The 16,118-nt window shown below is 38.7% G+C and overlaps 1 protein-coding gene across 1 annotated transcript; it reads right to left on the bottom strand.

Moving 5' to 3' along the window:
* Positions 1-203: 203 nt before the first annotated feature.
* Positions 204-9,407, bottom strand: chmp2ba (charged multivesicular body protein 2Ba). The gene is made up of 6 exons (XM_005935730.3): positions 9,201-9,407; positions 6,378-6,469; positions 4,217-4,411; positions 3,253-3,355; positions 2,892-2,998; positions 204-1,895 (listed from the first exon to the last, which is right to left on the bottom strand). Exons 1-6 carry the CDS (start codon positions 9,232-9,234, stop codon positions 1,782-1,784), a joined length of 645 nt encoding a protein of 214 aa, XP_005935792.1. The 5' UTR covers positions 9,235-9,407; the 3' UTR covers positions 204-1,781.
* Positions 9,408-16,118: the final 6,711 nt, after the last annotated feature.

Raw genomic sequence — 16,118 nt, 5'->3', positions numbered from 1 at the left:
AGCACACTATTGTCTGAGTCTGTCATTTATATGGAAATGAATGGAAACTGATGTCTTTCTTTAAAGACAGTAAAAAAAGATATATACCTCTTTGTGTTGCTCGGTTTGAAGCGAAGCCTTAAAAAAAACCTTGAATACAACTTTAATGAAAAAGAAGGGGGGGAGGGATAAAGTGGAGACTGAAAATGAAAAAAGATCCGATCATACCTGAGGAAACTTTATTCCTTATAAAAGCCATACACCCTTTACACTTTACAATAAGAAGGAAACAAAATGAGTATACATACACAAAATGCATGGTAATATCCCATTGTAGAACTGCACTCAAAAAATATCTGTTAACTGATTCTGTTCTCAATCACAACAGATTGGTGTAAGGTTGAGGAACAAATTTTTTTGCAAAAATTCAAATTATGACTTGTAGATTTCAGACATACGCAAGGATGAATCTTATTCGGTTTATTTTGGCAAAGGGAGTCTAAACGAGGGGGCACAAACAGATAAAACGTTGAGCAGATATGGCTGTCACTGTCACGAAGCCTGGAACGGCTGACGCTGACAAATTACTGTAAAGGAAAAACCTGCTTCAGCTGGAGAAGAGAAGAAATCTCCTCAATCACAGTGTTATATTAGCAAACGTTTCCATCATTTCGTTCCTTTAGTGTCTGTTTTTCTGTGAGTGAGGCAGCTTAAAAACAAAAAAAACAAATGACAGCAACTGCACAGCAGCTGAAAGAGTAGAGGGACTGCAGGATCAGTACCACCTTACGATCTCTGTGTAAATCAAACATCAACCCAGAAGCCTCTGGCTTTAATTATGGATTGAAATCTCTTTGACATGCCAGTCTTTCATTAGCCCTAAATTGTGTTTTTAATCTCAACTTTATTTAATTTTATAATCTGTACAAAATCACAAAAATGCTAGCCAGTTTGCTCTCGGATCAATTTGTCTTTTCATTTCATGCACGTAAATTGAAAGCCTGACCCCAGCCCGAAGATATTAGTTACATGTTTCACATGCATATGTCTGTCTGCAGTACCTATGGTGGCAAACCTAAAAAAGCTTGGTAATGATTTAGCTAGTTAGCATGATTAAGTGTCTGTCTTATCTCGAATATCTCAGGATGAGAAAGAAATCAAACAGAGGCATTTTATCCATAAAACATTGCAAATTTGACAAAAGAATGTCTTAAAATGGAAAGTTTGCCTCAGAAAGTGGATTCAATTGGTTTTAATTTTACCAATGGCAACAAAGATAGCATATAAATAGTCTGAGTGGGAAAAAATACAAGTTCCATCTGCTTATTGACATCCCCAAAGCTGCTTTTTAATTACCATGTTTTATTCATTAAAACTTCCTGAAGAAAGACCATCCTTCTTCAATCGTATCAAAGCAGACCGAGATTATAGGACTAATTCAAGATTGACCAAAATACCAGAAGGGAAAAGCCAATTCCAAGATCTCATACACTTGTAGCCCTTATAAAGACAGATGGGTGGTAAACAACAGCGTAATCAGTTTTTCAGGTGAAACATCAACTGCTGGTCCACCTTTGAGATGTGGCCTCTCCGATGTTGTAATAAATATTATTTTCACATAAATAGATCACATGTTCTGCCATAATGATCTCTAAGGCGAATGTGACAATATGTATGTGTTAATAAACGTATGTGTATGTATGTGTATGTGTGTGCGTGTGTGTAAGTGTGTGAGTGTGTACGCTCGAACCATGACAAAACCAGTGTTTCTAACAATTTGAACATTAATACGAAGACGAAACCTAGTCGACTCCCAGAGCTCGGAGCTGTCTTTCAATCTCGTCGTCAGAGATGGTGGCTTTGGAGGAGGCAGCAGCACCGGGGACACTTTTTCCTGCAGCTGGAGCTTTCACCATCTGGAATCACACATGGGTAGAAAACCCCATTAGCAGCCACATCAACTTCAAAATACACACGTTCAATCGCAGAGCTGCTACTTGTTTCAAGACCGTCTACGATGTACAGCTGCTTGCTGACACTCAAAAACAAAGAAAAAAAAAAACTGTTCAAACTGAGTCACAATTTTGTCAATTAACTGTAAAGTTTACTTTACATAAAAAGTGCAGTTGTTTGGGTTTGTTGAAGATCAATTACTGCATCCTATAAAAGATGCTGAAACAATCTGGTACTCGACACCAAAAGGCATGATTAATTTTATGCCGGTTACTTTTTATTTGCAGAAAAAAACTGAAACTATTCACAGCCTTTGTTAGCTTCCCAGCTGACTACTTACTGTCAGTAGACACAGAATTATCCCAGTAACAATAGAAGTAACATATGGATGATTATTTTATTATGGTAGATTTTCCAAACTACCGTAGTTTGTGAATCTTGTTATTTTATGAAGCCGTTGGATTACTTTTACTTTTTAAAGAGCATCCTGTGTGTCTCTATCCCTCCCAAAAAAACCCACAAAAACAAAACAAAACAAAAACCCCACCCAAAAAACCCTGAGACAGTCTGATGAGCTTTTTTTTTAAAAAAACTGCCACTCCTGCTGGGGGCTTTTTTGGGAGATTTGTCGGTTTGTGCATTGTTTTGTGTGAGGTAATAACTCATGCAGCACCCCAGGGGGAGCCAGACACACGGCAGACGGACAGAGCTAGAAGAGCTGAGGGCTAGCCCCACCATGTGGCAGCTGGAATACATTTTAAAAGCAGAGTAAAAGCCATGTGGACCATTTATTGTTCATCTTGCTAGGGGCTGTGTGCTCCATTAAGTGCATCTACATCTGAAAATGTGCAGTTAAATCTGAGACTAAATGGTAAAATGTTAAGATTGTTTTTCTACTACTATTGTGATGTCTATAAAGTTGATGGATGTAGGAGAGATGTGGTTTTTGAATTTCTTACCTTCCCTGAGATCTCAATGCCAATCTCATCCAGAACCTGGTTGACAATGTCCTGAGATTCCTCTTCATCTCCAGATTCTTCAAAGATCTCATCCAAAGTGTCGTTGACTGAACAGATAGTGAGACAGGAAGGAAGAAGATAAGGACAGAAAAGTCAGTCAAATTGATTTCCAGTCACAAGTTTGGACTTTAGAGCAAGACGGCTGCTGCATACAAAAAACAAAAACAAACCTCAGTTTCTTCTGAAAAACATCCCACAAACATATTTTGCCTTTGCTGCATATTTTGCAGCACACATCACTTCTCACACTATTCCCATATATCTTCCCAAACTTGTTTTGCCAAGTGCATTGTGTTCTTACTCATATCCTCTGTCATGCCCATCTTCATGTTCTCCTTCTGGAAGTCCTGCATGGTTTTCAGTGTCTTCTGTGGATCCATCTTTTTATTCACTGCTTGCATTGTCTGCAAACATTTAAGGAACGTATGAGAATCTATCTTTTTAGGTGCTACTGCCAAGAAATAACACTCTTCACGATGTAGAAACCTCTAATTATGCTCAACATGATAGCATGAACTTTAGTTGCACAAACTATTCGAGATAATTTACCTTTTAAACTTTAGACATTTAGACATTTCACAAAATATTCGATCCTCAACCTCAAGTAAATTTGCTTCCTGTGAAAGATCAGCACAAACATGGCCTACTTTCAGACCTGAGTCTGACACAATACCAGATACATCAACGTCTCAACTGACAAGCTTCTCAAAATCATGCAAATCTAAAGCTCAGGAGAAAGGTGATGGAGAATGCATCACTTTCTACTGAAGACACATCAAAGCTGCAACTTTCCTGTGTGCGTCTGTGTATCTGACAGAATATAATTAACACATTCTTTGTGACATAGCCACAGCCTCGCGTAAACTTGAACACACGCCATTAATTTAAAGCCTAATTATATTTGACCTGTCTATGTTTGCTCAGTGTGACTCTGTACAGTACATCGCTCCTGGCCAATTAGTACCTCTCATACTTCATTAACAACAGTGCTACAAGGCTCGGGTTTTAAACATGAACAGACCCCACATTAATACTTTAATTGCCACACTAGAATATTAATGTGTGTACACACTGAACTTAGCTTGTGTGGAAAACAAATTTTACTTTTCCATTAGATAGCAACACCTTGTTCATACAGACTGTCTAACAGCAATGGCACATAAAGTATGTTGAAGTAGGGACTTGTTCACTTTGTATATGCTGCACTGTATCCATATTTCTAATTCAAAATGAGCTGTACTGATTGACAGGGTTTAGCATTTTACCTTGGCTGAGGTAGACATGGCACCGGCCATCTTCATTTGGGAGTTCATGAGCTTTGTCTGCGTAGACATGGAGGTGACCTTGGAGCTGACAGCGTACGTCCGGGTCTTCTGCTTCCTCAGCTGAACTAATTGCTTGGCGAGAATCTTACAAGCCTCCCTGTTACCGCTCTTTGCCATTTTCTTGATCTCTGCTTCCTGGAGAAGGAAAGAAGAATACGATATGACTCCTCACCTCTGTCTTTTTTTTTTTTGGCATTATGAGTGTGTGTATGCATGGTCAATGTGCAAATTTACCAAGCGTGAGTATAGACATAACATAAAAGAAAATTCTAAGAACTGGCAGAAAACAGGGAATCAAAAATTCTCATTAAGATATACTGTCCACATCTGGAACTAATTGATTGAGGCTGCTGAAATGCACCATTGTCTCCTGGTTATCTGCCTAATATTGTAAATAAGCATTATATTTAGAGCTGATGTGCTTGTGTTTGCCCATATAAATTGAGTAAAATTGAGCGTTCAGGGATGGCCTTTCTAAAACAACATGCTGCAGATTAGCTGAAGCCAGGAAACTACTTTGTTTTGAGAAATGTCAATTAATGCCACCGATTTCCCGACACCTTCAACACCACAGCCAGCCCGAGGTTCAGGAAAATGAAAATACGGGGAAGACGGAGCTTTTAGGCACCTATAATTTCTCTCAGAAGCTTTTATTTTTAATGTAGAACACATTGATAATACACTAAATAAAATATTTTATTGGACTTTAGGGATACTCTTCATATTAAAAATATATATTATGCATAAAACAAATACATCCACCGAGTCCCAGAGAAACCATTGTGTTTGTAAACACAAATTTGTAAACACAATCATCCAGATCAGTTGTTACTCATATACACTTTTAGCTTCAGTACACAGCCAAAAATACTCCGAGCCCCACAGGGATCCTGTGTGTGGGCACGATTCCCGAGAGACAACGGAGAAGCTCCAGGTTACGATGAGCCAGCCAATATGTCTTTTAGTTATCGTACATGTGCTGAAAGCATTCTCTTCAGGAAATTACAATCAATTATTAATGTTTGATAAAGCTAAAGGCTTTCCTCGCTCAGCTGTATGCATCTGTGCCTTTCTCTAATGCAGACACACATTCAGCAGGTCATTTGAGTTCAACCTGTATCTCCCTGCTTGTAAACAATTCAAATAATGCCATGGGGGAAAAGAGCAGACCTAGTTCAAAAAAAAAAAGGCAATAATATTGTCAGCTGCAGTGTTATCTGAAAGAAAAAAGAAAGACTAAGAATGCATTAACGGGGGAAAGAGAGACGAGTACGACGAACTGATGCTGACGGGAAGCTTATAATGTCTTATTTACTGGCCTGTCAGGGTAGGGTGGAGGAGGTGGGGCTGTGATGGATAGATAGTGCAGGAACAACTGTGAGGCTGTTGGGCTTTGCATGCTAGCAAATGGGAACCTTAATGCATTAACAAGGCCCAGTGCTGAAGATTTTCTGAACAACAGATGCACAGTGTGCTGCTAAAGGAGCCTCAATCCAGCTGTTAGTAACATTTCAGGCGGCCAAATGCTGTGCAGCACAAATATTTTAAAAATAAAAAAAGATTCTATCGTGCTAAAAAAAATGCAGATATAGGTCATTTCCATTTTTTTTGTCTTAATCTTTTATTCAGAATCTGCAACAAAGCTTTTAAAACGAGACTAATTAACGGAAGACATTAATGTAGAATAAGAATGTTCCTTCCCCAGGGAGGTAATTATGTCCTGTATGATATTTACTTAACACAACTGAGGAGAGGACACAGTCAGCTTCTTTCATCTTCTAGATTATGTGCGACGATGAATGTAGCCTAATTGTTTAACTCTGTGAGAGTGTATGAGAGATAGGCTCACTTGCCTGAGGCAGAGCCACCTCACCAAATCGCTTGTCTATTCATTTAGCCCCATTAGCCAATCAGGCACAATCATAGATTGTAGAAAGACAATCTAATATGCATCTGGGGCTGAGATTGTGTCTGTTGGGGAATCAGAGGGTCCTAAAAGGGCTTTGATGCAATATGTAGAAATCTACAAAAAAAAATGCTATGAATGCACATACTTTTGTTCCTCATAGCTTTTATATTTAATTGTCTGCATGCTTCCTACCAGTTGTTTTTCTTGTTTCTCCAGCGCTGTTCTGTCTCTGGTGATCTGCCTCTGTGTGCCGCGCAGCTCCTTATTCTGCTCCTTGATTATATCTTCAGAAAAGAATTAGAAAGGTTTAAGAGAGTGAGAATTTTGGTGATGGTACAACACCCCACAAGCCTTTGACTTACCAAAATGAAAAAAAAAAAAAATGCCTGATAAATTGGATGAAACGTATACAGTATATAGTGTTTTTCTACTCTTATTAAGCACTCATTTTATGCCTTTTCTATGCAATTAGGTGCTTTTTACTCATAACCTACACACTTTTGATGCACTCGTAGCAATTCGGGGTTCAGTATCTTGCCCTAAGGATGCAAGATATGCAAACTAGAGCAGCTGTGGCTCAAACCACTGAACTTCCAATGTAAACGTACCCTCTCTGACTGACTATCAATCTCTGTGATTTTACAACGATCTTTGTTCAACAAAAAATTTAAGACAAACATATTTTCTTTCTAAAAAAAATATATTTATATTCACCTATGCCCTCAGTATGTGTCATGTGTGGTATCTTTTTTGTCTTTCTGTTCAAAATCAACGCTGTTGGAGCATTAGAAAGGATGGTTCCCGAGCAGCTGCCAAATATTGGAAGAAATCTCAAACATCCAGCCACTGCCTCAATAGTAATCATGTTTGACCCTGCGCCCAGATGCACGTGAAATATCTCAGAGCAGTCAGTAACACACTGAGAGCATGCTGACACTGCCAACTGTGGACATGCTTGGACAGCTCATGCCAATACAGTGTCAGCTCTATACCACCCACACAAACACAAAGTGGCATCATGTGACATAATTTATGACTATGAAGTCAGGCAGTAATCTGTGTGACTGAGGGATGACCCAGTTAATCAGTGTAACAATAACCTTACTTCAAGACTTAAATATAGTTTTGAGATTTATCCATTCCATTTTTCTGTTATTAAAACACAGGAACCTTTTAGTGATTCTAAAACTAAATAAATCCTTAAGAACAGAAAAGGTGAGAATCAAGAATAAATAGAGTAATGAATAAATGAATCAAAGAATTCTCATTCAGTCTTATTCATATAGCTCAAAATTACAAACTTGCCTCAAAGGGCTTTGAACTGGTTTCTATTTTTAGAGTTCAAGCCTCAACGAGGCTTCAATGAGGAAAAACTAAAAGAAAAACAAAAAAAGAAAAACTCTGAAAAAACAGAAAAGGGTGGATCCCTCATCCAGGAAAGACAGATGTGCACTGGATTCATTTATTCATTAAATAAATGAATGAATGAATGAATGAATGAATGAATGAATTATAAAAAAAACTCAACAACAAAAAAGAAGAAAACTTCTAAATAGCTAACTCCGGTCTATATTCATGAGCTACTACATAATAGGAAATGTCCTACTTTGGGAAGAAAAAAAAAACATTGACCACTTTCAGAAAAACAAAACAAAAAAAAACTTATTCTTGCTGAAAAGTTCAACACCCACAAACTTGATCGAGATACGTCAATATGCTGGACCACTTAAGAGAACGATGCTTGTATACGTATAAGGTGACGTGCCGCCAACGTCTCAAAGAGGGAGGGATATCGTCCTACAAATATGGGTGATCAACCCACCCCCCCTTTACTAAATTTGCCAAATAACCAGAAACTACGACCCACATCCAAACCCAGGGCATCAACGAGAAACCTGTGTCCAGAGCGCAAAAGATGTCAAACAAAAAGAAAAGAAAGAAATGTACTGGATGGGGGACGGCTGAGAAGACCTGACAGCGCCTTGAAATGGAGTGGAGGCAGGAGAGCACTGTGAGTACAGTATGCAGATGATCGGTATGGGTGAAACTAGAATGACAACAATGGGAGGAGTAAACAGGGAGTGCTCTGAAAAGATTTGCCTTAACCGGTAGACTCTATTTTTAAACCCAAAAATACAAAGTTGATCATTTTTTCTTTGTAATTCTCCACAAGAATAAGTTTCAGGTCCAAAGAGCTGAGGCACGGTCTGCCTTTTCTCTTGAAATCCAGCCCTAGGAGTTAATATAATTAGTATCTGAGAGTGAATAATTGATTCATTAATTTTGATGTAAGTTTGACTGATTTTCCATTCTGACCTTCTGAGGTGGTTACCTAGCCTGGGGGGGAAATACTCACTTTTTTTTAGACTGAAAGTCTATTCAGAATTTTGACATTTTTTTTTAACTGAATATAGCCCACTTTAAATGACTTAACTTCATATAATAACAGCCTCACTTTCCATTGCACAATTTTATTGCACTCTTTGTCACAAAACTGACGTCATTTTAGTCACAGCACAATGAGGCATTAGTTTCAGTCTGTGTGTAGGATACAAACTGACAGTAAGTTAACCAAATTAAAGTTTATAGGCGTATTTACGACACACGCAAAGTAATCATACAGGGAAAAATATCATGTACACTTAATGACAACTAAGGCTTATGTTTGCCGTTTCTAAGTCATTGGAAACCATGGTGTAACGGAGTGTATACATAGACCTTTCCACAGCCTGTAACTCTAACGATTACAGGTGAAGTTCAAAGGAAAGAAACCAAGAGGATACTTGTAACAATTAACACCGCATTTTTTTCTTTAGAGGTTACATTGTAAAACAGCTACATATATACATTAAGTTTAGCAGCACGTCGAGGGCAGCAGTGTGACTCAGCTCGACTCAGAACAGGTAAAACAAGTTAAATTGGGACGTCTCATTTAACACGGGAACAACAGAACAAGCTGTACGGCCAACCGGGCTAAAAACAAGTTAGCTAGCTTTTCACCCTGAGCAAACTTACCGTCGACAGTCTTCTTCTTGAACAGGGAAGCCATGTTGCTGCTGTGTATCAAACCTAATTACAAAATATAAATCCTGTACTAATGTGTTGTGTGATGCCTGTTGTTAACGCCGCCGTTTATCCGTCAGACCGAGACGGTGGATGTTTGGCAGCCTCTGTTTCCTGGTTGATTTTCTGTTGTCGAAGTTCCTCCCTCAGCTGACATGACTCAAAGGCTCCACGTGACGTCACGGCGGGACTCTCGCGTTGCATTCACTTGTGCTCCGTAAAATAGCCTTTCGTAATCTTGAAAAAAAACTAGTAAATTAAAATTGAGTCTGGAACTCAAATATTAGAAATATGGGCGCCTCGGTGTAGTAGGAATAGTATCGCGGATGTGCACAGCAGGTCCATTACTGTCGGACTCTCACTGCCTCTGCACTGTCAGCTTTAAAAAATTCCACACTGTTTTTGTTGCATAAACGTCTCTAGTTGTAGGATTTTAAACACAGTGAATGCTGTGTTTTATCCTAGCCTTCAATCTGTCCTATTAAAACTAAAAAATGGTGAGTAAAGTTTAAATAAAATGACATTTATTTTTGTGCAATGATAAGCCTAAGCTAGCAAATCAGGGGACTGCATCCTCGAATGCAGGGGTTTTACTTTTTATCTGATTTTATTTTTTGCACTTCCTTTCATGCTTTTCAGTTATACATATAAACAAAATATAAACTACTCAAAAAACCAAAACATACAAATGTGTAAACTACTACAGGGAAACAATCCTCAGAGTTGATTTCTGTCTATAACATCAACCCCACTGCTTAAAACACTGCGTCATAAATTCTGTTCTCAATTTCATTCCTCTCCTCTTTATCCCCAGAAGACTGGTATCGCATACTCTCCTGTTTGTATTCATATATTCATATTGTCTTATATCATATTAATGTTGAGACCAACTTTATGTAGGGTGGTGGGACTCTTGAACCATAACCAACTCAATTTTGTTCATAGTGTCAGTACATAGGAGGGCAGCGATACGGAGTGGAGGAGAAGACATAAGGTGGGAGGGGGTCTCATCCCAGAAATAGCAAGGGATGCCAAATGATGGCTGGAGCAGAGGAGAGACCGTGACTTTGAGGAAAAGAAGAGGAGGATGGGTAACCCTTAGCTCTTTTCTTTTTTTTAATCTCAGCGGAGGTGTGGATGTGTATCTGTGCATGTGCACAGTTGCCTGTGTGCATCGGCATGTGGTCCTGAGGCGTTGTTCTTGTTAGGTTATTAGGGAAGATGTTTGGCGCTAATCAGCAGAGGACTACAGGGACCCCACTAAACGGCCTCATCATCAGAGGGCCCCAGTGGTGATAAATCTAGCTCCAAGCACCCAGAGGGCCGACTTTTACTGTCTCCAGCTTTGTAGGTACAAACGAGTTGAATGCACCATACCTCAATTTTAGGGATCAAATTTGCAATTTTTTTCTACTTCTGATGTTGCTGTTCTGGCAATTAATTTCAAGTTAATTGTAACTAATTACCATCACTGTAATTAGTTACAATAAACGTGAAATCAAGCTTATTGTGATAAGACTGGATTGCATAGAAATATGGCTTAATATAGCTGCAAAGCAAAGATTTTCAGTACTAATAATTTAAAATCACACTAAATTAACAAAAAAAAGTCAAAAGATATCTGTCCACAAGTAGTTCATGCTTGTGCAACATATTCTACATACAGAAGTGCATTTAATTATGATTTAAAATAGAATTAAGCATGAAAGAAGTGTGGGGAAAAAGGCCTCTCTCTTCTTTTTCATTTTCAGTGGTTTCCTGCACCACTTTCTCCCCTACATTTTCATTTATCTGTCTATCCCATTCCCTTCCTTCACTGTGTGATGTAGCCCAGGGCGAGCAGAAGTGTAATGTTAAGGCACTAACTACGGAGTGTATGGACACACACACAGCAGAGAGAGACGTTCATGTGTGAAATGAGATCTCAGCACAATCAGTGGGAGTCGCAGCCATAAAGCACATCAAGCCTTACAGCTTTAAGGTAGCAACACGGAAAAAATTGCACAAATCCCTTCATGGGGTGATTGTGAAGCTGTTGCAGTCTAGTAACAACTGTGTGTCGGGTTTTTTTATGTCTTCTCTTCACAGATAAACCCAAGAAGTCATGAAGCCAAGCGTGCCTCAACAAACCCCAAATGTTGCCGCGATTCAATCGACCTTTTTAGTCTTGCAGCCTGTGATTTAGCCACACGTTACAAAATCTTTAAACAGTTATTAATTTCAACTTTATTTTAGCTTAGAAAAATTACACAGTGACTTATTAGTAACCATAGTCATGAGCCTTATATCCTGCACAACAAGGCAGATAGTTCTGGCTCAGGAATATCTCATTTTTACAATAGAGCACTATAATCTATCAAATACACCAGCAGAACAATGATTTTTTTTTAATGCTGTATCATTTGCAATAGATTGTCACCAAATCTCCCACAGGACTCCAGAATCTATGCATCTCATTCTCCTATTTGCCAAGCATAAATCTTGAATCACTGTAGGATATAAGACGTGATTATACTCTGTATTCTTCTATAAACCCCTGACATCTAACTACAAGCTGAAATATGTTTGTATGCAAATAAAGAAAGTCAAGGGGCTATGATGGGTGAGGTGGGATTTCCACAGCTCTTCTTCACTCTGTTGGATGGATCAGTGATACCCAGATGGATGGAGAGAACGACCGACAGAGAAAGAGAGAAAAGGGCACAGACACAGGAGGAGAATGCGTGGCAAAATCAAGGGATTAGCACAGCAGGTGATCAGTGATGATGTTTGAACTGCCATTCCGAAACATTTTATCTTAAACCCCTAAAACAAAAGTGTACAAATCTGGGTCAAATCTCAATACATACAACAAATACACACATATATGTATAAATATGTGTCTTTAAGCTGCACACGAACAATTTCTCTCTAAAAAACTAATAAATAAATAACGACATCATTCATGCAACCCAAGCTTCAGATACACTATGCACAGAGGATTTTATTTTTTAAAGAACCTTCTTAGGGAAATAGGAATGCAATTGAAGCTGTATCCTTTGGTCATAGAAACACTGATTAGCATCACCACTTGAGTAGAGTGTGTAACCACCACTGGTACAAAAAAAAATCAGATTTTATCAATCAGCAACTTGAAAAATGAAGATAACAATGAGGTTTAAAAAAAAAAGAAAACTGTTCCTCTAATGTCCACTTGAGGCTATATGGTCCCATTTTAAAATACCAGACATTATAAATAAACATGTTTATCCTGTGATACATAAATGGTTTTGGCTGTCTTTTTCTCACAACTTTACAGGCAGAGATTTTTCAATAACTCACCCTGTTATAATAAGGGTTAAAGTTGCATTGGGCAAGGTAACTTTCTGTAATGTGTGTATCAACAAGGCCACAAGTTGATGACATACCCTAAGCTAATTTCATTCACTGAACTAGATATTGCGTCTTTAGCGTTGGTTGTTTGTGAAGCATTTTTATCAATTATCTTACAAAAAAATATGGCTTACTTTGTAAAATGTACCAGAAGGCTGCCCAGATGTGGGGAGTGAGTTTCTGTATGCATTTGTATGCTAACACTGGATGCACACTGATAGTCACGCTTACTAAAACTGCCTCATAACTTTCTAATTGAAATTTTATAGTTCTAGCTCAATAAAAACAAAGGTACCAACGTTAATGCTAAATTCAGGGTTTTAAGATGGGAGTTAACAAATGAACGGAGGATATCATAAATGTGTAGACCTTTTCTTGGGTTTGAGTTTGGATGTGAGTGTGCAGACAAAAGATCTTCCATAACCCTTCATAAAATAAAGTGTTGTTCATTTTCTGTAGTTTTCTACCCATTAAAATTAAAAGAAAATTTATAAACCTATTAGTAAGTTTAAAGGTGCTTCTATAGGCTTATTTCATCACCGTGAGAGCCACACTAGATGTCTAGAAGTTTCATGTTTCCAGTCTTTATGCTGTACTCAGCAAGACTGCAGGTTCGAGTTGAGCACATGTAAGAGAGGCATTGATTTTCTTATCTAACTCTGCAAGAACACAAATGAATGCTAAAGTTAAAACAGTCAAACTCTTCAAAGTAAGAGTTCCAGATGACTCACTTTAAAGACAAACTTTTAAGATAAGTATTTAATAGGATATTTTCATCCAGTTCCCAAAAAAAGTGCGGAGCCAGCAAGGGACTAAGAACATATGGAAGACAGCAGGTGACTGAGAGAGTGCGAGACGGAGTGATGATAGGAAGGAGTTGAACAGGGTGGTAACAGCAGGGGAGGCAGAGGGCAGGGGAGTTTGGAATGGTCTAATAAATCGAGTGAGTGACTCCACTCGTTTTTGCCTGTGGGACAAATCTAGTCGCGCTCACCAGCGCATCGTAGCATCAGGGAATTCTGGGTAATGAGAGATTATTTTCCCCTGTAGTGTGTGCTCATCATCATTGCCTGCCCCGACCTCCCCAGCCTCCCAGGAAGCACGCCTACACATACGCACACATAGCCCACATCATACAAGCTGGAAGAAACAACACTAAGATGCAGGTGTGGAGCTGCATGATGTACATGATTTATGATGTATAAAAATCAATGAAAGGGATACATGCATATACACACAGACAGACAGACAGACACACACACACACACACGAAGACATCTCACAGGCTGCTGGTTTTGTGAGTAAGGTCAAACAGTGAGGTGTTATTGTTTAAATCTGCTGCTGGCACCAATTTTAGATGTCACACTTAGTGAAACACACACATACACACAATTCAGTCAAACCCTCTTTTATCCACAGGTCCTTTTTGCCTGGGGATGCCAATCTGTCTGAGGGTACGCTCTACATGCATCAAACCAGAACCATCTTTTGCCCTTCCTCTCTTTTTCTCTCTGTCTTTCTCGTCTGTCTCTCCAGTCCACGGGCCTTCTTGCCTTAGGGCCAAGCTGTGACCACAAGAAGTGGGCTGGTGGTCCCAGCAGGAGCTCAGGCTCAGACACACCATTAGCATGAGGGAATTAGAGTCATTACAGCTGGAAGGGCAATGGAGGACAAGTCCTTCGCTCTGCAAAAGGAGGGAGGAAATTTGTAAAGTTAAGCAAAGGAGGTATCAGACAAAATGAGAGAGTTTATGGAACAGATAGCTGAGAAAGGTGTTGTATGTGTTGATGCAGTTTACATGTATTTGCATCTTGGGGATGGGTTTGATTTTTGTCCCCGTATCTTACAACCCTTTTGTGTGTTTCATTAAAGATTAAAAAGGAGACATATTGTGCTGATATGCGCAAAACAGGCAACGAACCGGGCATATTCTTCTGTTTTTTTCAGGGTGCCAGCACAGTAAAAGAGGTTTCTCTTCCCTTGTGTTTTTTATTTTTAGGGAGAGCATTTTGTTACTGTCAAATATAATATGAACGTTTTCTGTGTAATTCCCCATGTAATATGTTAAACTAGGAAACAAAATTTAGCTTTGAAAGGTAATTGTGCAAAAATAGTGTTATTTAAACACATTTCTTAACCTTAAGTGCTTAATTTCACACATATCTACTGTATAGTCCAAATATTATACATAAAAAATGTTATATTACTACCCTTCTTTCCAATTTGGTTTGGATTCTCTCATTCAGCTTTGAAATCCTTGTCCATTTAGCTTGAAAGGAACATATTTCCCAGCGTGATCCTCTAAGGGAGAGCCACATCTCTCATGTGTATTGCCCTCCATCCACCTGACCCTGCTTTTGAGTCTCTGTCATCTCATTAACTTCTGCAGGGATGCCTGGGCAGTTCCCATTATCTTCATACATGCAGAATATGAGCTAAAACTTGAGGATTGGGCAATTATCTGCTTTTTAAGCAAGGTCAGCATGCTTACTGCGAACCTAAAATCCACCGGTCACTTTGTAACAGACAAACTATTTGTGGACACTCTCACTCTAGAACGCACAGTGGAGGAAGTGCTTTTCTTTGTCTAGACTTTGCAATTAAAAAGTCTCATTTCCATTTAAAAATGTGCAAAAATGGCAAGAACAATGGAAATAGATAATGAAGAAGCACAAGTGTGGGCTTTTAGAAGAAAAAACAGTTCTAACAGTTTCTTTTTCTTTGGATTAACATGTAAATTACATTTCCATTAACTCACAAATGAATGGCTGCTCCTCATTAGCAGGGCGCTACAGTGCAAATGATTCCACTGTGTTGCTTTGTGTCTCACTTAAACTGAATTATGCATCTATGTTCACAATCTCACGTTAAATGAGAGGAAAAATATGTGTCCAAGTACAGTAAGTAGTTACTTTTTAAGTCTGAAAATGGCTAATAATGAACAGGAATCCACTCATATACATGTGCTTGGAGAAGCACTAATGGATCTTTAATTAGACTTAGTCTCCACTCCTCCCCCACCTCTTACACGCACTCTATGAAGAGTGGTTTACAGCATTTTACAGCATTACTACAGCAACATAGAGTGCAATATCCACCTTGAGTATACAGGCACATACACATACCATATAGCATGTTTTTAACTAAAGAATTCCAACATCTACCACCAAACTAAATATCCTGTTAAAATCACATCAAATGTGTAAAAGAAGAAGTGCGTGATGGAAGAAATTTAACAGATGCAATTTAGGTTTCTTGGCCTTAGATGGACAATTGAGCTTCTCTTGATGCTTTTTGTGGAAAAGGAAAGAGAGGTGCAATAAAGCCTATTGCTCATCTTCATCTAAAGTGAAGTGAGCAGTTATTAGCTATTATAATAACACAACATGGCTGAATATGAACTGTGTGGTTGGCATGCCTGCTCTATTTTATTTATTCATTTATTTTAACTGTCTGTCCAACTAAGGTCACAACTCGGATGGAGCCAGCCCATTTGAA

This window comes from Haplochromis burtoni, unplaced genomic scaffold (assembly GCF_018398535.1).
Source record: "Haplochromis burtoni strain Fernald_Lab_line unplaced genomic scaffold, NCSU_Asbu1 Contig_202, whole genome shotgun sequence".
Taxonomy (NCBI): Eukaryota; Metazoa; Chordata; class Actinopteri; order Cichliformes; family Cichlidae; genus Haplochromis; species Haplochromis burtoni.
The sequence above is the reverse complement of the archived record's forward strand: the minus strand, read 5'-3'. Positions and strand labels throughout refer to the sequence as shown.

Bases quoted from the DNA above. Each gene is read 5' to 3' on its own strand.
- chmp2ba (XM_005935730.3), bottom strand. From the start codon at position 9,234: ATGGCTTCCCTGTTCAAGAAGAAGACTGTCGACG. The intron at 6,470-9,200 runs GTAAGTTTGCTC...TCTTTTCTGAAG, and splicing joins CAAGAAGAAGACTGTCGACG to ATATAATCAAGGAGCAGAAT. The intron at 2,999-3,252 runs GTAAGAACACAA...CTATCTGTTCAG, and splicing joins GGGCATGACAGAGGATATGA to TCAACGACACTTTGGATGAG.